Below are 24,571 nucleotides of genomic sequence, written 5' to 3' on the forward strand. Positions count from 1 at the left end.
TTAGGAGAACTATCAATACAAAAAAAGTAAAAAATTCCTAGTGGGAAAGAAACAAGGTAAATCTATTAATGTAGGGTCCCAAACAGCTTTTGTGAAACTCATTTAAGTAGCATGGTGACAGAGCACTGGGAAATTGATCCTGATGCTTCCTCATCTTACTCCCCTGATCTTCAATTCTCTTCTTTCCCAAAGAATAAAGATATAAAGTTGGACGATTTCTAAGTGCCGACCATCTGTAAATAACCCTTTACCACCTTTACCAAATGTTTTCCTAAAAACTCAAAATATTTCTAATCAGTGTAGAAAAATGAGAAAATACAACAAAGCAAATAGAAGAAAAAAGAATTAAACATTTTACCACTGCAAGTTAAACACTTCAAAGTTTAACACTGTTAGCATTTTGGAGAGTAGTGTTTCCAGCTTTCTCTGTCATCACCACATATATTTTACAAAACAAGGATAATATTATCTATACACTATGTAATCTGTTTTTAAAAATAGAGTATGCTGAGTATATCTAGGTAAGGAGGTTACTGACACTGCATTTTATTTTGTCACTCATCAAAGCACTTTTTTAACTTAACGCAAAAGATAAGCCTCTGAACTAGGTACTGTCATCCTCACTTGACTGATGAGAAAATGGAATGAAATGAGGTTAAAGTGATGTCCAAAGTCACACAGCTAATAAGTGGTAAGACTGGATTCCACCCTGGGAATCTGGTTCCAGAGTCTCACTCAGGGTTTACCTCAAACCATCCTGCCCTACATTCCACTAACGATCTGAGATATAAGAAGGGGTAAGCCATGTGAAGAGCGTGGGAGTGGGAAGGGAACATAAAGTACCAAAGTCTTGCTAAACTGTGGTGAGCTGGGGGCAAGGGGTAAATAGGGTCAGTGGGATAAACACGGGACACATCACATTTGATATCTATCAGGACTTGAGTCAATGTTCACTGTTCACTCTTTATGACTCACTGTAGCCTTTTGGGCTGGAAATAATGAATCACAGTCCAGAACTGCTTAGCTGAAACTCCAAGGGAATAACCTGAATATTGAGGACATTTAGTTCTTTAAACTACATCTGCAATTTGCAGGGAAAATGACCAGCCATGGTAATTAGTTCACTTCAGGCAATAGACTCTGATGTCTTGCTTATTCATATTTCAGAGGCAGAAGGGATATGTGAAATTTTGAGAGAGCTTCAATTAACAAAATGATTGTACAAATTCTATACAACCTTGCATTTATTAGTCTAATATACAGTCGCTAAATACAAGATCATGCAGAATGATAATTTTATTGATTTTATTCTTGTAGAATAGACTTTAGCAAGAATGTCATCCTTATTTTGCAATCTCTTCTTGATTTATATTTCTCCTTTTCTCTTACCTCCAGACAAGAGCTAATTAAGTAACCTATTTTGTGCTTAGTAATATAGTTCAAGTATCCATTTTATGTACTCTAGCCTAAGTGGGAAAGACATAGTATGAATTTTCACCATGCAACTCTCATGGAAATTAAGAATGAATGGGCATTAATTGCTGAAGAATGATATCTTTATTCTGCTAATTTTGTGATAAAATATTCTAGTAAAAAACATTTGTCATCTTGATGAAGATATACTAGACAAGTCAAGATATATCTAAAAGCCAAGCAAAAGGCAAAGTTGCTGGCAACTTGAAGTGCCGTGATGATTCTGGAGTTCTTATGTTCCTGAATTTTTGTTTCTTCTAGCAACTGTGTGCAATATGTCTCCTGGGCTGTCTTAGTAGATCATCAATATTTCATTACATTTGTGACTTGACACACCTGAATGGATAATACTACCACTGAATAGACATTTTGGCATAAGTGCATTATAAGCAGCAGTCAGAGGGATTTATTTTTAAATAAGTCTGTACAAAATGCCAGTGGAGCACATCTTTTGCAAAAGGCTCTTCATCCTTAGGTCTAGAGAGATAGTATCAAGAACTTTTGAAAAAAGTGGTCCTTCACCTATTTTTCTCCTTAAACTGATAAAATGTTCAGTTTTATTTAATTTAATTCAGCTTATTACAACATATTTTTAAATATTTTTTAATTTATTCATTTGAGAAAGAGCATAAGCACACGCAGACGGGAGGGGCAGTAGGGAGAGGGAGAAGCAGACTCCCCACTGAGCAAGGAGCCAGATGTGGGGCTCGATCCCAGGACCCTGGGATCATGACCTGAGTCAAAGGGTCAGGCTCAACCTACTGAGCCACCTAGGTACTCTTATTTCAACATATTACGTTAACATTTGTCATCTGGCAAGCACTGTGCTGGTCCCTAGAACAAAGTTGGATGAACCAATGACCTGTGCTTGATCAGGGTTTCAGCAAGGTGGGAGAAGAAGGCAAGCTGATAAGCACATGTCAAAACATCAGATGAGTATTACGATAGAGAGATCGGACAAGAATCACAAAACAAATTATTCTTTCTATTGCCAAGAGGGAAGTCATGCTTTTGGCTTTACAAACAATGACTAAAATAATACTCTAGATTTTTCCTTGTAAACCTGTTCAGTAAAACCATTTCAGTAAATGGCATTCCCATAAACCCAGCTGTGACACCAGAAACCTATGTGTCATCCCTGGCATTTTCTTCCAACACCTCCTACTTCCAGTGCATCAGCAAGTCCTGGCAGCTTTACCTGCAAACTGTATCCTCCAGCCATCCACTTCTCTATTCTCCACTGCTACTCCCTACTTCAAGCTGCTGTCATTTCCCAACTGAATTATTGCAATAATCTTTCGGTTGGACATCCAGTGTCCACTCTCACTTATTTAAAGACCATTCTACACAGTAACTAAGCAAACTTTGAAAAAAACATACACCATTCTCTTGAATAAAATCCTCTAAAGGCTTCTCATTGTACTTGAGACAAAATCCAGTCTCTTCCCCATGGTCTACATGATCTGGCTGCTGATTCCTTTTTAACCTCAACTCAAAACATCCTTTACCCTGCTCACTATGCTCCAACCAAGTTCACATTCTCTTTTCTTCCTGAACATGCTGTTTTTTTTCAGGTCCTGGGGCCTTTGCATGTGATGTTAATGCAGCTGCACTGCTCCTCCCTCTGATTATCATAGGGCTGACTTCTTATCATTCAGGTCTCAGCTCATACGTCACCTCCTCAGAAAGGCTTTCCAAGACAATCTTGCCTAAAGTGGATATTCCACTCCACAGAGCTTCTATTTCATCATATGGCTTATTTATTACTCTCTAAAATAACTGTTTTTTTGTTTTTTTGTTTATGTTTATCAGTGTTCTCCTAGAGAATACAGTACAATGAGACAGGGCCCTATTGTTCTTGCTCATTGGCACTCAGAGTAGCATCTGTCACACAGTAAGTGCTAAATAGATACATGTTAAATGTATGAATAAATAAATGACTGAAATATATGGTATTTGCTAAAAAATTCCATAGCATGGTTTATGTTATAAAGATGCCCAGACCCTCTTTGCAGAGATGGTTTGTCTGCAAATATCCTGTTCTGGGAGGTTCAGATTCACATCCCCACTTGGGTACTAAGTCCCTTCAGTACAGAGGGGAAGAAGAACATATATGGAGAGAAATATGAGTTCTAGGCTTGAATTTGCCACATTTTTCTTGTATAAATTAAGGTAAAAGGTGGTATAGTGTAATGAAATGAAACATAGTGAGTGAGAAGTTAAGATATTGGCTCTAGAATCAATAGGACATGGGAGCCAAGTGTGAATCTTGAAGTCATGAGTTTTTAGCTAGCCATGTGGCTTTGGGATTTGTTATTTGACATGTGTGAGCTCCAGTTCATTCATGTATAAAAAATAAAAGAGGATATTCCTCATATAGTTGCTTGAGGTTTGAATGAAATAATCCTGGTAAAATTCTGAGCACCTAGGAAATAGTAAGCTTCTAATGAATGCTTGTTATTAACATTCTTGTTTGACAGTTTCCTCACGTGTACAAAAAGTGTAATAATTCCTGTTCACAATGGAAGGTTGTAATATGTACTTGATGGGAAAGGGATTTAGAAGGAATAGACACTTAAACCTGTAAACCATGGCTTGCTTCAATCATTATATCAGCCATTTCTGAAAGACTTAATTATGCCTTTGCTTTCTTTTACTCAATCAATATTTATTAAGAATCATCTATGTTCTAGTTATTGCACTAAGTGCTGGAGATATACTGGTGACCAAGGCACTGCAGGTGCTTCTAAACAGCAGGTTTATAGTTAGACAGACAGGAAAATATACTGGTAACTGTGATACGGAATGAAGAGTTCTTGGGAGTACAGTAATAGGCTTTATTGGACTTCGTAGAGAAGGTACCTGACACAGTAGGGTGGAGAGGAGTTCAGACAGAGATGACTTCCTAAAGAAAATGATATACTTGAAGAAAAGGAAAGGGCCAGTATAAGTTAACCAAATGAAAGGCTGAGACTCAGAGATGGAAAAACATTTCAAGAAGAGGGAACAGAATACATATACAGTGGGTAAAAGGCATAGTGGTACTAGAGTTTGGTATACAATTCAGTAGGATTGTCTTTGAATAGCACATTGTGAATTACCATACACTGTTATGTCATCCATCTAGATAATTAAGGTGAAATTCATAATTTTCTTGAAATATTTTTATAAAATTGTTGGAAATTAAAACGTATTTCTCAAATAAGCCTTGATGTTCCTCTATTTCCCTGCAGTGTGAGCTGTGTCATTAATATCATCAATCCAGAAATTATTTGGATAATTTAAAACTTCTTTCTGGACACTGAATACTAAATTACATAGAACTGATTAATGAGTTGTTGTTCAACCTTCTACTTCATTCTGCCTATGTACACATTTCAAGTGAAAAAGAATAAGAAATAGATTCCTTTGTTATTTATACTTACCTAAATCCACATTCCATTCCTGTTGAGATTAGCAATTAAACTTCTAATTAGTTTTCCAAAATGGATTCATGGGTTTATTTCTTACACAAATGGAGAAAACATAGGTACCAAATGTAAAAAGCATTAAACTTTTCTTAAATTTAATTTAGACAATCAGAGTTTGTGTGCCAATAATATAATTTTCCATATACAATATGGGATCACAAAAACAGAATTAACAAAATCCCTTAGGAAACTCACCATCATTTCTCAGTATTAGTGGTGTGGGTGGCCCCAGGACCTTATGGTTTGTCACTGTATTTGTAACCACGCAGGTGTAATTTCCAACATCAGACTTTTCTACTTTGGCAATATATAGATTCCCAGTCTCTTGAGAAACGAACCGGCGATTATCCTGGTAAGAAGGGTATTCATTGAAGATCCAGGCATAGCTCAGCTCTGAAAGGAAAGGAATCATCATTAGAAATAGTCTTCGTCATTGGAACATACTGTATACATGAAAGAAATGGTCAAGTTAGAAACTCATACTGTTGACCAATGATTTTTTTAGCCTGCCAAATATAAATAAGAAGTAATCACAATCCCTTAAGCATTTTACCTGTACTCATACTGTCAGTCAATAAGGGTTTATTTTCTAGAGAACTAAAAGTTATTCTGATAGTTGATTAAAAGAAGTCCAACCTCTTTAAGTTAAGGGAATGAGCATTTATAGTTTACTAAGCATGTGCCAAGCACCATACAGTGCTTACTGAGCTAATGCTCAAATTACAGACCCAGGGAGTCTATAATTTTGATATAGTAAGGCTGGAAGCCACCCTGAAAACTATTTAGATCACTTCTTTCATTTTATAGATAATAATCATTATAGTGCATCACAGTGCCACATACTTGCATTGCACTTTGTGGTTTTCAATGCATTTTATAGTTTTCCATTAACTGAGAAACTTTGGCACAGAGCAACAAAGTAACTATCCAAACTTGTAGCCCTACTTAGGGACAGAATAATTCCTGAATCTCAATTTAGTCTTCTCCCAATGCCTCACATTATCAATGCTAATTCTTACTCTTTTCTTACTTGGTGAGGTTGAACTATTTTTCCATTATTTGAGTGAGATGGTGGTTTAATATTGCAGCAAATACTTGCTAAGCACACACTGACTGACTGGTTGGCTGGTCCCAAATGTAAATGTGTATTTAAAAATGCTGGCTGAAAAACTTATCATATTCATAAGAGAGTGAGGATGAAATAGCAGTCCAAGAGCAACTTTTTTGCAGATACTTATTCACTGTAGAGTGCCAGTGGGATAAGTACAACAGGTAGCCATATCTGAAAATGTATGTTTCCAACTTCTAAGTTTTCTTAAGAATTAGGTAAATGTTTTGTGAATTAACATGTGATACCATGCTTTTAATTTCAAAGAAGAATCCTAAATGACAGTGAGCTTAAATGATTTGCTGCAGTAAACTATTGTGCTCCAAGGAAATCAAACTTCATCTCCAGGCATTCCATGATTCCTCTCTTTAAAGTGTAATCTTTAGATTTGTCCAAAGCTGGAAAAGTGATATACTAGTCACTGGCACTGAATAGATAATGTGCCCATTTTATCTTCAGAAATTAATTTGGTGGGGGAGGGGGAAACAATTAGATGCAAAAGAAGACTCTGGTTTTAGAACTAGTTAGCTGAATTCTTATATGTCTCTCTTTTAATAGACTCATTGGCAAAAGTTCAAATGCGATGTCCTTGGAAATGGCAGAAATATGTCAGCTTTTTATAGAGAACACTAATTGTTGTAAAAGGCACTTCTGTTGTTTAATACTTAGATGAGTCCTAAGCGTAATTGACCACAATAACCAAACGTACAACTGGAAACCTATTCTGGTTTAATAATCCACTATTTACATACAAAGGAATGCTTTGCTTTCCCTAAATCACTGGATTATAACATTTCCACATGTAGTATTTTAGAGAGATATAATTATGTTTATATGAGAATAGTTAATCATTTTATTTACACATGTGCCTGTAATTGTAAGTAACCCCATGCTGATGTCAAGAGGATACTCAGTATAAATAAGCAAGTGCTTTCCAGCAAGCTAGTCACTTCCTCAAGAAATTAAAATCTGGGGGAGTAAAGTCCCTATAATAGGTCATGAGGAAGCTCAATTGGTATGGTAGTTTTTCCATAAAAAAAAAACAAACCAGGATATTTTAACAAACAACAAACAAACAGCACAGTACAGTGTACTATTTAGTCAGTATGGTATGTGAGTTTTGGGCAAACCAAGTAATCTCTGAGCATCTCTATTTTCTCATATGAACAATGAGGAGAACTCTGTCTATCCCCTAATTAGCTATAGGAGAGTTTTAAGTATAAATTAGTATCTCCAAAATCACAATGTAGAAGTTAGAAAGTAATTTACCAGCACAATATTAATCAACCCACATTTCTCCAAGGAGAGTTGTAACCAAATACATGACACTATTTTCTTTTTCTAAAGACATTTTTCAAGATTGTTACTAGTGGCCAGTGATAGCAACCTCTAAATCCTGTGGGACAAGGCAACTAGAAAGTTGTATGGACCATGGATATCAGAAAAAAAAAAAAAGAAAGACATTTACTTTGTTATTTTTTTAATTGAAGTTAAAAAAAAGACTAAAATTCAAACCTGTATTACATAAGGGAATTCATTTAAACATTCTCAGTTTCAACCTTTAACCCATCAAGCAAGAATAATATTAAATGTGATGCAGGTGGGTTGTGAGGATTCTTTTTATAAATTTAATTTAATTTAAATTAAATTAATTAACATATAGTACATTATTAGTTTTAGAGGTAGAGTTCAGTGATTCATCAGTTGTATATAACACCAGGTGCTCATTACATCATGTGCCCTCTTCAATGCCCATCACCTGTCTACCCCATCCTCCCACCCTCCCTCCCCTCCAGTAACACTCAGTTTGTTTCCTGTAGTTGAGTCTCAGTAGTGAGGATTCTTATGTGAAAGCACTCTGATTCATAAGCACATCTGAATCATTAAAAGTTAATCATTTTAAAAGTAAAAATAACAAAAAAGTAAAAATAACAAAACATACCCAATTAACATGTTGTTTGGCTATTTAAAAATTCGTTTTCTTTTAAGGATTTATTTCTTTATTTCTTTATTTATGACAGAGAGAGAGAGAGAGGCAGAGACACGGGAAGAGGGAGAAGCAGGCTCCATGCCGGGAGCCCGACGTGGGACTCGATCCCGGGACTTCAGGATCGCGCCCTGGGCCAAAGGCAGACACTAAACCGCTGAGCCACCCAGGGATCAAACAGTATATGGTCTCATTCATTTGGGGAATATAAAAAATAGTGAAAGGGAATAAAGGGGAAAGGAGAAAAAATAAGTGGGAAATATCAGAAAGGGAGACAGAACATGGAAGACTCCAAACCCTGGGAAATGAACTAGGGGTGGTGGAAGGGGGAGGGGTGGGGAGGTGGGGGCACTGAGGTGGGCACTTGACGGGATGAGCACTGGGTGTTATCCTGTACGTTGGTAAATTGAACACCAATACAAAATAAATTTATTAAAAAAATTAGTTAATTATTTTGGTTTCACTGCTTGTGACAGTAAGTGACTTAGTGCTTTAGCAGATGACACAAGCAACTGTGAGTATATACCACAGCATTTCCTAAACTCTGGTCCTTGGAATATTAATTTTTTTGTTAATAGAAGTTGTCTCCCTCTCACCTATCCCAAATTTAAAAGAGTTACATGATCGAATTACTTTGAGAAGCCCTAGATTAAAAAAGTTTAACAGATTTTTAAATTTATCCTTTTGGGCTTGCAAGAGATTTTTAACCTCCCAAGATTCCTCAAATTCTTCACAGCATGTTTAAGCACACAAACTTACTTGATCATAAAGTCTCCTCCCACCCCAATAATCCCCACTACACATACGATTTTTCTAAAACATCTATTAATAGGTCACAAAACCTAGTTTGGGAAACCCTGGACAAACGGCAATGACTTCCACTCAAGAAACATTAATTACAATATAAAGATTATCAACTCTATTACTTCAGTGTGGGGAGGATTGTTAAGTGACTCCAAACAAAAGAAAGCAAAAAAATGGTGAATCAAAATTTTAATAAGCTTCCAAAATGTAATAATAACACTATAGCCATTTCTCATGGTGTAGAAAAAGGAACAAACCACAGTTGCCAGAAACTGTCTAAAATGGATTATGCTAAAGATCATACCTAATACCAGGTGAACATGTGATCTTTGTAAATACTGTTGAGTCCCAAAGTGCAAAGGTCATTCAAAAAGTCTTGACTGGTACACTGCTGAGATCATATTGAGCTAAATGCTGAGTCCCTTGAAATGAGGACATCTCTATAAAATGTAACAGTTTATTTTTCTTTATAGCAAATGTTACTACCTGTAAATAACGTATTTTTATTTGTCCAGGACAATGAGGAGGTAGCATAAGAAATATGATAGAATGATACTGGAGACATCAATGCAGGTAAAATGGGTAATAAAGCTAAAAATTATCCAAGAGATCACTTGTCTTTTTCTTTATTTTAAAGATGTGAAAAAGCTGAAGCCTAGAAAGGGTAAGGTCGGAGAGTTAAAAACTGGCAAAGTAAATAATAGGTGGCCCCAACTTTTGATGTTTTGACTTTAAAATGGTACAAAAGTATGAATTTAGGAGAAACTATATACTTCAAAATGTGAATTTGGATCTTTTACTGGGCTGGCGATACACCGTCCTACACTCCCTTGTGATGTTGGGCAGAGGCATCAGCCATAGATCCCCCTAGATGGTCAGCCACACCGTCAGGAGCATCCACAATACACTTACAACCATTCTATATCCCTATATCCATTCTGCTTTTTCTTTAAGTACATTATTTAATAAATTACATGAGATATTGAACACTTTATTATAAGATAGACTTTATGTCAGATGACTTTGCCCAAATGTAGGCTAATGTAAGTATTCTGCGAATGTTTAAGGTAGGTGAGGCTAAGTGATGATGGCTGGTAGGTTAGGTGTATGAAATGTACTACTTATGATGGGTTTATTGGGATGTGATCCTATCCTCAGGTGAGGAAGATCTGTATATAATAGTGCTTCTAGCTATAGTCCCATTCCAGTGCTCCCTCCAGGAAGCAAATATGAGCTCTTAAAATTTGAAAGAAAGGAGCCAGTACTGTTGTATCACTCAATAGACACTCTAGTTTTCCCCTAAGAAACAAAGTCAATTTTTATCAGAGCAAAATATCAATCCATTGGGTTACATGAAATGCTATCAACGTTCTGAAAAATAGAGCCAAGTAAATAAAACAAAATAAATTCTCATGAGCTACAATGAGCAAAAATGTATCCCACTCAGTTTGATTTCCTTAGGGACTTCCATGCAATATTTATACTTATTCAAACTTGACAGATTTCTTTTGATAAGTTTTCACACACTAATTGCTCTGGAAGTGACAGACAGTTCTTGTCCCATTGGCAATTTGTAACAACTCAGTAAACATACTTGGAATAGAATACTTTTAATAGATTGTGAAGCTTCTCATGCTCAATTGAAAAATACTGAGACTAGTTCTAATGCGATACTTGTTGAAGAAAGATCTAATGATGGTTTTCTGACTTGTAGGATCCAAATCTATAGGAAATTAGCTATAAATCTTCACTCTTACTTGGTTCTTTTTTCTACATCTTTGAGCCAATAGCAAAGAATTTTGGGTTATTAGTTTTCATAAAAGACATCAATTTTTTTTTCAAATTTAAGTATTCATTGAGCAAATTTATCCTGTGATCAGAGTCCTTTAGTGGATTCTCTTAACAAGTTTCTATTGCTAATTTCTTTCTAGAGTTATGCTATACTTCATAACATGCAAAGCCCTGTCCCAAGGGTAGCACAAATGTCAGTTTTCAAAGATGCCCTTCTTAATCCTCAAAGTTTCAAATGTGAAAGGAACCTTAGTATGACCCCTTCAATTTTACAGAGAAGGAAACTTAAATCTGGAGAAAGTACATGTGTGGATCACAATCACACATTTGGTAAGTGGGTAGTCACAGTATTCAGAAGAGATGATTCTGTTAGGAACCCATATGTTCCTCTCCAAATTTATTTTGGAGCTAGAAAAGATCAGTTTTCCTTATCTGTAAATTTCCTTATCTCTAAGTGAGGGAGTACAACTAGATGATCTTTAGGTATCTTTTGGGATTAAAGTTCCACAATTCTATGTGTATAACATCAAATCCAACATCCTAATTTGACAAAAGATGAAAGTGGGATCCAGAGATACCCAGGAACTTGCTAAAAATCACATAGATACTTACTGAAAAAATTAGAACTGGAATTTTTTTAAATTAAAAAAAAGTAGAGTAATCTTTACACCCAGTGTGGGGCTCAAACTTATAACCCTGAGACCAAGAATCATACGCTCCACAAATTGAGCCAGCCAGGCATCCCTAGAACTAGAACTATACACAGACACACACACACACGACACACACGCACGCACACACGCATGAACATAAACACTATACTACAGTTATTTGAATTAAGCTGTATTGTGTTGTGTAGAAAAGAGATAGTAGAATTAACAGGGCATCAATTCTAGTCCTTATGTTGTAATTTTCACTTTGAAAAAATTATTTAAATAGCATGAGAGTCTCCTTACTTTTAGATAGTTTTATCAATACCAATTTTACTTTTTTGTATGGTGTTGTAAAGTTGAATTTTAAACTAAGACATGATTCTAAGCAGGTTAATGCGAAAAATGTATGTTAAGTGATTCTATAGATAAAATGGGTTATATGAGTACATTCACTGGTTTACTTTTTGGCCAAAAATTTACTAAACACCAGCCTTGCACAAAAGTACTGAGCTCAGCTCAGCAATGGAAGTGAACACAGGGAATGGAACCTCTTGATGGTTTGTCTGGGCAAAGGGGAAAGAAAGCATAACCCAGTTCAAAGATCCCTGGATTTGTTGCAAAATACATGGATTGAGTCTTGGCTTTAGCACTAATTGGTGAGAGAGTAATTTCCAGTCCTTAGTTTTCTCATCTGAAAAATAGGAATAAGAAGAATACTTGCCCTGCCAAGTCACACTGAACATCAAACATGTTGATGTCAACTTTTAAGACTGTGTTTCTGTTTTTTGTTTTTTGCTTGTAAATGGATTGATAAATATTTTGTCTTTCTGTGAACTTAGGAAAAGGAAGACGTTATAAATTGTGAGTAATCTAAGTAATTTCTGAAAAAGTAAGAATTGTACCAGAAAACTTAAGCACTAAATAAGCACTAGTGATTTTGCATCATTAAACAGGTGGCAGGAGAGCCTAAGAGAAGAGTGTGTTGTCATGTAAAAGATTTGTGAGTTATCCCAAGAGGGAGTGGCTCATAGACTGGCTTCTGAGTGACAATGCCTCTGGATAAAACCACTAATCATATTAAGACCCTCAATGATCAATATAAAGTCATATTTGAACTGTCATGTCATATAGTCATCAACATTTTGTGAAACAGAAGGAGAGGGAAGGTGTCTGAGAGAAGGTGAAATCTGAAGGGCTGGAATAGGAAAGATACTGTACTTCAATTAATTATGACATAGACTAATGGGCATTGAATACTTACAATGATGACCATGGCCCTTTATAATGTAGATTGCTGAAATCATGCCTGTGGCTGAAAGAACCCCTAAAATGGATACTTTGCAGCTCAGAGAACTTGGCTTAGACAAGTCTTCAGCATCAAGCAGGACTTCCCAGGGTTCAGTAATTGTTTCTCATGAGTAATTGGTGCTGGGTAGAGCAGGGATGGCATGATCTGTCATTTGGCCCACCAGTTACCACTCCTATACCTGTGGTTGACACAGATAATTGACTATGCCCCACATAGATTCAAGATCATTCTCAATACAATGCTTCAGGCAGTTACTTCCAAGCAATTGGTGTTGGCATATAAGGTCAAGCCTCTTTACCATATTTGTAGAAATGATTTAGGAGGAATGAAATGGTGATCATGTGAGGCAAGGATTAGAAAAGACCTAGTGCTAAATACCATGCAAACCTGTGGCAAACACTTCTAAAAATAAGCCTCCTGACTATTCATTCATTGCATTCAATGATTATTTAGTGCATGCTCTTTGGTCACTCAGATGTGGCAGTGGAGATATGGGAAATAACATGGAAAAAGGGACATTTTCTAGTCAAATATACTAACTGTGAATATTGCTCTTGTGTATAGTTTACAATCTCTTCCCCCTAATGGGTTACTTCTTGTTTTCTTGACTCTATTTTGTTAGTTAAATTAGGCATTTTTCTGGGGTGTAGATTTTCTTTAAAATTTTGTAGGTAAAAGTTAACTTTAACTTGAGTGGAATTTATGTCTTGAACATAAGCCAAATATGAGTATATGATGAAATATATATATAACTCATACAAATCTTAAACGTATAAGGAAAGGATTCAACAAAACCATGTACTTGCAGCTGATTGCTCCAGGATATGCTCCCAGATTCCCAGGAGTACATGCTGACTCTCTTTTGCTCTCAGAAATATATCAGAAAAAAGTTTAGGAAATATTGTCTAGGTTTGGTGTCAGCAAACTTTCATATGCTAAAGGAAGAATCCATATATTTTTTTTCAACAGAACAGCATCCTTTTTGTTAGCACTTTCAGATTCTTGAGTAGAGGCTGGGAAGTGATGGCACACAGAATGGATTTAGCTTGTGTAAGCGTGTGTCTTTTATAGTTTTACATGCCTTAACAACAGTAAAAATCAAATAAACATCTACATATTGAGATTTTCTTGAAACTCAAACAAAACTCTCAGTTATCAGTCCCTAAGAGAAATTAAAGAGGTATATAGCACAGCACCCCTACACTAACGGTTCTCTAACTTGAGTGAGGTCAGAATCACCAGAATGCCTTTTACTACACACAATGCTGCATCCCACACTAGGTATCTGATTCAGAAGGTCAGTGTGGGAACCAAGAATCTGAATTTGAAACCAAGTTCTCAGGTGCTGCTGCTGCTGCTTGTCTGAGATCACACTCGAAGAAACACTGCTTTAAAAGGTTGACACACATTTATCTCATTCCATCAGGGAAACTAGTGGCAGAACTGAGTAGCAGCTTTCCATTTAGGAGAGGGCAGGTGGTCTCCATTTTGCCACAGCCTTGACCGATTCCTACTTCTTAAAAAGGCCCATATTGCTCAGTAGGCAATTTAGCTTATGACCTGTTTTGGAATACAGAAGTAAGGGCAAAAGAAATGGAATCGACAGTTAGTTGTGTGCGTGCTTTTGTTAGCCTGAAAAATGGTACTGAAGAATATAAACATGAGGTAATGTGAGTATTTCTATGGAATGAGGGTGGGGGTGATTCTGAAACTACACAAAATCTACATCAGAGCTTTGTATGATTGTAAAGAGCAGTGAGTGGTCCAGCCGACTGAGCGCAGTCAAACCAGTAAGGCTACCGTGAAATGTACCTTGAATGGACTATGATGGGCAGATAAAAATTCTGCTTATTGGGATTAAACGGTATTTCTTTCAGTTATTTGTTAAAAAGCTGTCATTTAAAGAAATCAAAGGTATCACCTATTTTATGAAGACCTCCAATCCAACATCCATAGCTCCTTTGGTAAGTATTAATTCCTTGAAGCATAAGTACCTTTGACAGTTAAGTATAAAATACTTCAGATACTGTGAAAACTTTGTAAAAGTTAAAGAGATAGGGATCATAGTTCAATGCCCCATTCTAGAGAGAATGCCACTTTCTCATGGGTAGGAAGTGAACAGAAGAAAATGAGATATAACTTTTTCAGCTTAATACTTATGTCCTTTTCATACAATGCCTCTGCCTGAGGCCTCAGATTCTCTCTAGGAATGTTGGGGGAAGGTACTGCTAAGGGAAGGCATATCCAATCAGTTATACAAATACTGTGGATTAGAACTTCACAAGACTTTTTGCTTCTGTGCCCATCTCATCATTACCTGTTACTGGCCTAAGAACATCCTGCCATATTGCCAACCTTCCAGGACAACCTACCTACCACTGCCAGATTAATTTGTCTAAAGAGCAGTTTTGGATCATGTTCCTCCTTCCCACACAAGTCCTATGTGATCTCCACTGCAACTTGGATCAAATAAAATACATCAAGCTAGTAGTCAAGTCCTTCTAAAGCAGGACTTCAAATTATCCAGTTTTAGCTTTCTACTCCTCTCTCCAAGTAAGTCCTATTCTGGGGGAGTATTCTTCATGCTAGGCTTTGCAATACATCAGAGAGGATGATTACTTTGATTAGTCTGTCATACAATACATATCTATTCCCTCTGAAATCACCTTTAAATGCAAAGATAAGGCATTGTGGGAAAGCTCTGCTTACCTGTCTTGGCTGTAAGCAGAGAGCTCTGTTTTTATTTTTTTGTGTGATTTGTCCTTTCCAACAAAACCATATTTTAAGAAATGTTTGTACTGCTAAGTAGGGTTGCTTAAAGTAAAGTGGGGAAAGAGTCACTGATCCTCTGATGTGTTCTATGCTTTTCAATCTCCCTACATTGGCTTAGGCACTCTCTCTCAGGATGCCCTTCCAACTTCTGTTTGTCTCAACCACTACCTTTTCCCTCCTGGAAACAAATATGGTCTCTCCTCAACAACCAAATAAACATGTGTTTCTTTTCTGCCTCATGGCAACTACACATTATTTCACATATTAGAATTTTGTTTTTCCTATATTAGAATGGTTCAATTACGTGTCTCTTCTCCAGATAACAGATTTGAGTATTACTTGTGGACAAGAATACATATGGCAGGGGAGCATATGCTTTGTCCCTCACATTCTGTAATCAACTTAGTGGATATTGGTTGAACTGAATTCAAATTCCAAATGCTACAAGTTTCCTAGAGCAACAATTCATTACCAAACTCCAGGCCAAAAGTGTTAGTGAGAAGAAAGTTACCTGTAAAGAAGAGAATACACTACTTCCATCAGATCACTGACTGCAAATCAAAATCACTTAAATTAGAGGAGGACAGAAAATCTAGAACATCAGAACCCATATTTCTCTTTTTTCTTTTTTTTTTTAAGATTTTATTTATTCATTCATGATAGTCACACAGAGAGAGACAGAGAGGCAGAGACACAGGCAGAGGGAGAAGCAGGCTCCATGCAGGGAGCCCGACATGGGATTCGATCCCAGGTCTCCAGGATCACGCCCCGGGCCAAAGGCAGGCGCCAAACCGCTGTGCCACCCAGGGATCCCCAGAACCCATATTTTTCAAATAAGAATGCCTAAGCCTTTTCTCTTGTTTTCCCCCCTGACTCTCTGATGGAATTTTACCAAGTTTACAGAATCAGAGTAAAAAAAAGATGACTAATTCATAGTCTTCCAAATATCTAAGAGAAGGAAAGACTCAATAAAAGCACAGAGATAGGCATGCAGAAATGGTTAGGCCATACAACACAACAGGTTAAACGGTATTTGTCAATGAAACTGAGTTACCAGATGACAGCTGTGTGACCTGGCCAGACAGTGGTTACTCAAAGGTAGCAGTAAACCCCTGGACTATGATATTTACTTGTAGGAGGAAGTAAACCTGTGATTTGCTAGCTAGATTTTCATATCTACCTTTAAGTGAGGTTTTGTCTTATAAATACCTGAGCAGAACCACAACTTGTTTAAGACTTTACATTTTAAAACACTCCAGTATTCATTATCTCATTTGTTTGCTCCATCAGTTTTTGGAAATAAGTAGAATAAAGATTAGTGCTATTGGAGGAACAGGCAAAGTGAGACATAGGAAAATAAATGATCTATTTTAGGACCATAGACAAGATCAGTAGAATTAGATTTAGGATTGAAACAGATACGTTTTATGTTTAATTGACTGATTGATTGATTGATTATTTTTTGAAACAGACACTTTGGCAAAGATTCCTCTTTCTATGCTAGAAGCCATTGCAATATGGCTTAACTGGGCCACTAACAAGTTGGGTATAGGGGTTCTCATGACTGACATTGCCAGGGCCTTCACTGAAATAACTATAGTGGGAAATGTGGCCAGGATAACTATCTTCTTGTTTGCTTTGGTATGCCACAGCACCTAATCCTATGGCACTCAAGAGATGTTCAGAGTTTCAGTGAGTTAGGTGACCAGTTAAATCTTGAAATATCAGGATATGCAGGTCACTAGTACATCAACATTTGAAGATTTTTTTTCTAAGAGAAGGCTGCACAAATCATCATTAATAGAATTTGTGCTTTTTGTCACAACATAATCAAAATCTGTCTTATTATTTGAAGCTTAGCAATTTCTGGAGAGAAAGGAAAAAATAATGTGGGAACTGAAATGCATTCTCAGGAATGATTAAAAATTTTGAGTAAATGGTAGAAAATGTCAGTTAAACTATAATTATTTACATTTTTAAAAGGATTCAAGCAGTAATATGACTAACAGAACAAGTTTTCAAGCAATGTCACCAACTCCCACACAAGTCACTGATATACAGCCTTTTCGTCAGATAATTAAACAATTCTACACCCTCCTCAATTAAAGATGTGATCGAAATTCAAACAACTGACATTTAAATTTTAAGCCTAAATTAACCCTTAATTAAATTTGCCAAGCAAATACTAGTCTTCATTGTAATCCAAAATGCTTTTTCCATCTCTTCTCTGCAATTTACCAATGCTGACTTAAAACCAGTAGCAAAAGCATTTGGCCTGGTGGTCTATTAAAAACAGATCTGTCCTTCCCTAAAGAGAAGTATTTATTTTTGTTTGTATCTTTAAAAATAAAAGATATTCATTGACTGTAATGGTCAAGTTCTGCCTTGTGATGTGGTGGACAGACCCAGATGAAAAATTAATCATTTATGAGTTTTTCCTCATTATTTGGTTTGCCATAAAGGGCAGGTTTCTCTTCTTGGCAATACTTCTTCAATTGGTTCTCATGGTACCCAATCATCATTCCTTAAAGGCTGGCCATACAAATCGGGATGAGTCTTGAGGTAGATCAATTACATTACCTTATTGCCTAAGGCACAGTGATTGGTTGAGGAAGAGTCATATGACACAAACCAGCCAATCAAAATCTTCTAAAATTCAAATACCTGCAAAAAGGGGCCTTTTTTTTCTTCTCAGGTTTGGAGAGTCACAGGGTGTACGTGAAGTGCCTCACGCTCATGTCTAATGAGCTACTGACAAGCTAGTGTGAAAAGATAAATCTAAGACCCAGAGCTGACAGGCAGAGAAAGTGAGTGCAGGTGATATCTTAGTAATTTGAGAGAATCAATTTTGAGGGGACATTCTTGTCTTTCATGTAATCTGCTTTTGAAGAAGTCAATAAATCTATGCACCAAAAAAAAGATTCCCTAGTGGATACTGAGTTTCTGTCCTCTATGATTAAATGTCTTGACTAATATAAACCCTTATCATTTCTTTTTCTACTTAGAGGCTTATCCTACCTCCCTTCTCCCATTTAGTAATGTCCTCTTCTTACTGATGTTCATAATTCTCCTCTGAATGTTCTTTGAAAAGTAATTGTACACTAATCTCCCACCCACTCACTACCACTTAGAATTGTTCTTTAAATCGTTGGCTCTTAGAAATAGTGGATTCTTACCATTGACTCTTGTATCTCTTTTATGGCAATACAGCAAAGTCTTGTTGGGGGCAGGGGAATGTAGCTTTCAGAAAAAGTTTTAGAAGAAAATAACATGTGGTAATCACAGTTTTTATCTGATGTCTAAGTCTGTGTGTGTGTGTGTGTGTGTGTGTGTGTGTTTAAATTAAATATCCTCACCTAAGCCTCACCTAAGGTATTTTAAGAATATTTTCTATAACTGGTCAGGTATGTACCCTGGTATTTGGAGTTAGACATATCTCTTTGTCCTGAAGTCTTGCTTTGCCACTTCTGTAAAATCCAGAAAGTTACTTAAATGATCAAAGAATCAATTTTCTCATCTGAAAACTGGGGATAAAAATACACTTTATAGGTGGTTGAGAGGATCAAGGGCAATGCTGTAAGCAAAGTGCATAATTATAATTAGCATAGTGTCCAGCACATACAAGCACTCAATGAATGTTAATATTTGTTGTTATTATTGATAAAGCAAAGATTGTAAAAAGAACTGTTTGATGATCTATATATTCATTCAACTTCACTATAAAGATTCATTCCAAATCATCCACTTATATTAACAGATCAGATCAGGTTTTATGATTAATAAAGCTACAAAGACATCTTATCCTAGTATAAACTCATTTTCCTGAAATTATTTTCACTTATGTTATTCATTTGATTCATCTCTAGGAGGTAATATCTATTTTCCAGGAAAGGGAAGTGAGGAACACAAGGAATAATGACTTATTAAAACTTAGAGTTAAACAAAACTAACCCAGAAAATTAAATCTTCTGATCATTTGTATAGTGCTGGTATACTTAATGCTAATAAGTTGAAGTAGCAAAATCATAACTTAAAATTAATTTGTTTTCTCACTTTCTAGAAATTGAGGAAGGGACCAATGATAAACAGACGGATGATAGGTAATAAGCAAATGCTGTATCGGGAAACCTAGCAGAGAAGTTGTATTTAGAACTCAATTATTACAGATTATAGCTGGAAAATATCCTAGAGATAATCTATCTATCACTCTCTTTTTAGGAGGAGGCAGAGGTATCTAGGGAGGCGTTTAACCTCTCCTGTTTTTATTTGGTTTGGTTTAGTTTGTAGTTACCAAGTGATTAGGGCTGCACTTGGAATCCATGACCTTATTTTTATACCTACTGCTCTTTTCTCATACGGTATAGTTGAAAGGCAATAGGGGAGGAGGTGTCCTCCATTTCCTTTTGTGATCTTGGCCAAATCACTTAATCTCTCTAAGCCTCAATTTTCTCACATGTAAAGAAGGGATAACCCTCACCTCAGAAGCTTGATGACCAAATAAGACCATATATATGAAAACGATTTGTAAATGAGAAAACACCAGGCAAAGGTGAGAAATCATTATCAGACAGGGATTGCAAATAGATTTCAACTTGACTGGGGAGCTCTACCTAATTGGTATTGGCTCTTCAGAATGCTATGTTAGGGTTTTGAGGATTCAGGGAGACTCAAGGAAAAAGGAGAAATAATTGATCTGGGATGACTGCACTGCGTACAAGGGTGGATACTGGAGACACATGTGATAAATACGTAGGGAACTGCTTCTGCATAAATGAGTAGTGGCTAGAATGGGGAGAGGAGAGCCCTCAATGAAGAGGCATATGTCCTAAAACATACTTTTTCACTGCTCTATTCCCAGAAAATGTGAAATTCTATAAAATGGATATACTTTACCAAGTATGTGCATTGTCACGAGACTAAATTAAATAATGTATGCAAAAGAGCTCAAGATGCTGTAAAGCAACATCCAGTAGAGATGGGTAATATTATGGCATTAAAAATTACACATACAAGCATATCGTACTCATAGAAAACACCTCCTTTACATGAATGAAAATAAAAGTTAATTACTCCTCTAAAATAGTGGCAAAACAATACAAAACCGATATTCTTAAGTGAATGTTAGTAAAAATATATTTTATTCACCTTCAATTTTGAGCATTTTGTCTGTCACTTTAAATTGGCTAAATGTTTGACAGATGTTCAATAATTGACACAGCTTATCTTCCTCTCTCAGGCTCTTTTCCTCCTCAATTGCCAGTATTTCTGGTTGCTATAGCAACTATAAACATTAATGATCATTCTGACATGCCAAGGGGATTTAAACACATTCTTAAGTTAAAAGTTCCCTCAGGAAAAAAAAAGTCTATCCATCTCTGGAAAGATAGAAAATATTATATGATTTAAATTCCCCGGTTACTGCATTTATTAGAGCTAAATACACAAATCTGCTTCTATCGTTTCTCATAAGTAATTTTTTTTTCTCTCACTTGACCAACAAAAGGAGGTATGGGGAATTGAGAAACTCAACTCTCTCTGATGAAAGGAAAAAAATAATTTATCTAAACGATAAACAACCGAAACTGGTGGGGAGTTTTGAAAGAAGGAAACTACCTGAATTGTCTGATCAAGCACATTGTTTCACAAGGATCTGGGTACAAGTATGAGTACCTCCACTTAAAGCTTCAGTGGCTTCAAGAGTAAAATTGGAATGAAGATATCTGTCTTAACCACACAAGTCACCCTAAACTGTAAAATGCACAAAATACATGGGGTCATTACTGTGTTTTGTGAGAAAGTAAACAATAGTCTGTCCTTTGGAAGAAACTGAAAATAAACAAAAAGATAGGAACATTTACAACATTTATTTCAAGCCAGGGGCCCATGAGCCAGATGTTCTGTTTCCCATGCTTACTATATAAAATGTTTTTCAATGATTGCCAACATTCAAAAACTGAAAGATTTCAAAAAGAATTCGACATTTAAGTCTTCTCAGGAAAAAACACAAGACCAAAGCAATTCACTATATTTCTTCAAGACAATAACTGGCCTAAGATGAGCAGTGGCTGACCTGTGTGGAAGGGGTTATGTGGAGCTCCACCTTACCTACATTATCTTAATCATCTACATTCTTACCTGCCTGGTCCAGGAGGAAAATATAGTTTTCAAAGTGAATGAATCCCTTTCATACATGCATTTGTAAGAAAATCTTCCAGATTTTCATCAATCCCAAAGATTCTGTATCCCTTGCTCTTCTTACGAAGCAGAGGGTAGCTAGCATCTGTGCCTTCACTTTGTGGATGAGATGGGATAACTACTTTTGTCTCCTCTGATCACTGCATAACTCCTGGGGTCCAGAGACTGACTAGGGCAAGCTTAAATGGAAAACAAGAGGCCAAGAGATGCCATCAAAGTCCTATCTTTCTTAATGTGTAGGCTCTTCCTTCCTTTAAAAAAATTTTATTGTGGCGAGATATGCATACAATTTACCATTTTAATGTGTACAGCTCAGTGGCATTAAGTACATTCAAACTGTTGTGCAATTGTCGCCTGGAACTTTTCATCACCCCAAACTGAGACTCTGTATCCACCATATTTAGATTTTAATCATTCACTCAACAAATATTTTTACGTACCTATTACGTGCCAGGTATTCTCTTAGATACTACAGAGCAGGATATATCAGGGATATAGTTCTAGGGGAGTCAGGTTTCCTGAATCCTACTCATGTTTCCAGGGCAGTATATCTTACAATTCATGGTATATACCTGTTCTCTCCTGAAATAACTCTTTGGGGGTGGGATCCAGGACTGCAAGCATACCTTAGTATGTATAAAATGACAACTGGACATTGCTTAGCTTCTCCATACCTGGTAAACTCATCCCCATTTTTTAACAGGAATCATTTCTCCCCCACTCTAAGTAGATGATATTATATGAGTCGGGCTTATCCTTATTTTGGATAGAACATGTGTTCATTAGGTACACATGTTCTATGTCTACTCAATCAAAATGTTCTATCCAGCACTACCCCATAACCTCCAGTCACCATAATTAGTTTAGGGGTGGGCATATGACTCAATCTGGCACATAAAGCAATTTTGAACTTGTGCTAAAATTATTGGGAATGATCCATTCTCTTTTTGCTGGGGTTACATACAGCAAGGGCTAGCTTAAGGAATTCCTAAAACTATCATTTGAGAACTAAAACCTAGCTGTATCTAATGGGAGTTTTATGCCAATAAATTCTCATTTTTTTGTTTTAGCTCATTTGAATTGGATTTTGACACTTGCAACCATAAGGATCTTGATTAAGAGAACAATTAGACAATAGACCTAATATTGAAGAGTGTTACATAACTTTAACAAGTAGCCAATGGCCAATTGTATGATGACTACTGGAAATCTGTCCTCAAACTCTACCTTCTTAAATCTGTTTGAAACAAAAATTTTTCCCCTTGCCCCTGACTAATTCTAATACAGGACTGCTCTAGCACATCCTTGCCTTCTCTGCTTTCATTCTTCTTACTCTAAAGTCTATTCAATCTCATTCAAACTGAAAAACATGTCATCTAAAAGCTTATGCTAAAGTTTTAGATAATAAATACTCCATCTGTCAACTGTTAACAGGGTTATCTTGGGCAAGCCACTTCAACTCTGAGTTGTTCTAGTAGTTAAGTCAGCCCTATAAGAGTATAGAGATGGGGAAGTCAGGCAGATTGGTATTTTCTAGGGGTATCTCTGTAGCTTATCTCTTCTGACGGATGATGGTGAAGACTCAGGAAAAAGGGACAAAGGATAAAGATGGAAGGAAGGAAAGTCCTCCTCAATAAAGGCTCTGAGCACAAGTATTCAATTTTCATTTGTTAGTTACTAGGTGGCCAGGTGCTAGCCTAAGTCTGCACAGGACAGACACTGATGACAGTAAACCACAAATGGCTTGGTTATCCTGCAAAGGAGGGCATGTGGCACAAAATTTATTTTCAGCAAGCTTCACAAACATGCCAACATTAGCTATAAGGGACAAAAAACATAATTTTAGCATTCCTGCCACTCTTAAGATCACAAATTGCTAGGTCAACATTGATTAGCTGACCCTCTCTTATGATGCCTGACCCTAGGTGTACTTGTTCTGCTTGTGGCAGGAGTTTGAATTTTTTTTGGCTCTCCATAAGCTTCTTAACTAAGACCTGTTGAATAAGGGGTGATCTCCATCTTCAGTGGATCTCTGCTTGTAGATAATTGCATGTAGCCCTTAGCGACCTCTAAGGTGAGAGGTGCCAAGGTCACAATTCAGCTCTCAGAAGAAACTGCCAAGTCTAGCTCTTGAAACATTTGCCTTTCCCCTCTTGAATATGATAAAAACATGAGAATAAAAGGTATAATAAAAAGATTTAGACCAGAGAACTATGGTCAATGAGCTGAGAGTATATAAAAATAGGACTGATTATAAGAAAAAAAACATGAGTACCCATTCTATAAAGCAATACTTCAAACACATATGCATGAAATATTGGTTTAACTGAACTTAAGGAATCATTACATGATAAAACCATGTGGACAGACACATTGGGAAAATAGCAATGATTGAAAAAAATTGGGTACATTTTTTCACTAAAAGACTTATCTAAATCCATAAGCTATAAAATCTCCAAGAGGAGAATTTTATATACAGCATTTCCCAAATCAAGGAACTGTCCCACACACCCTTAAAGTATGAGAGTTGGTTACTGGAAATGTAAAAATGGCATTTCAATTATCATAATGTCACAATGATTAAGAAGCCATTAATTAAAATACATGATTAGCTCAGCAGTCTTAAGTTGTTTACTTTGAAAAATCTGTTATAAAAGATCTAAATGAGACATGTAGGAGGAGAGGTTTGAAGTGGCATTCAAATCTAAGAACTCAGCAGGAGCTGTGAGTATGGTAGATACTAGTTCTTAACAGGTCACCTCTAAGTCATTTACCCAACTTGAGCCTCATGAATAAAATGGGACTAATAATTTACTTTTCTCAAAGGATTGTTCTGAATACTTCACCTTTGGTATTCTCAACATGTCTGTAATGGGAATGTAATCCCTAATTTTGAAAGGTGTACTCAAATAATATAAAACTCTCTTATCCTACACTGCTGGAACCTAGAGTTAGTTGATTAGTTTAAAAAGTTAATAGAAATGGGAAACCACAAAAAAATGCCATATT

At 36.3% G+C, this 24,571-nt stretch overlaps 1 protein-coding gene across 17 annotated transcripts in view; it reads right to left on the minus strand.

Annotated features, from left to right (window-relative positions):
• The window catches only part of CNTN4 (contactin 4), a 909,482-nt gene that overhangs the window by 175,950 nt on the left and 708,961 nt on the right, over window positions 1–24,571 (minus strand). For all 17 annotated transcript variants that reach the window (XR_011994334.1, XM_025984656.2, XM_072720378.1 and 14 more), the window contains one exon: window positions 5,139–5,336. Coding sequence is in view for 16 of the 17 variants with exons in the window: in XM_025984656.2 (XP_025840441.1) it covers window positions 5,139–5,336 (198 nt within the window). In the remaining variant the exon portion in view is untranslated. The remainder of the gene's footprint in view (window positions 1–5,138; window positions 5,337–24,571) is intronic.

Source organism: Vulpes vulpes, chromosome 9, assembly GCF_048418805.1.
Source record: "Vulpes vulpes isolate BD-2025 chromosome 9, VulVul3, whole genome shotgun sequence".
In the NCBI taxonomy this organism is placed as follows: Eukaryota; Metazoa; Chordata; class Mammalia; order Carnivora; family Canidae; genus Vulpes; species Vulpes vulpes.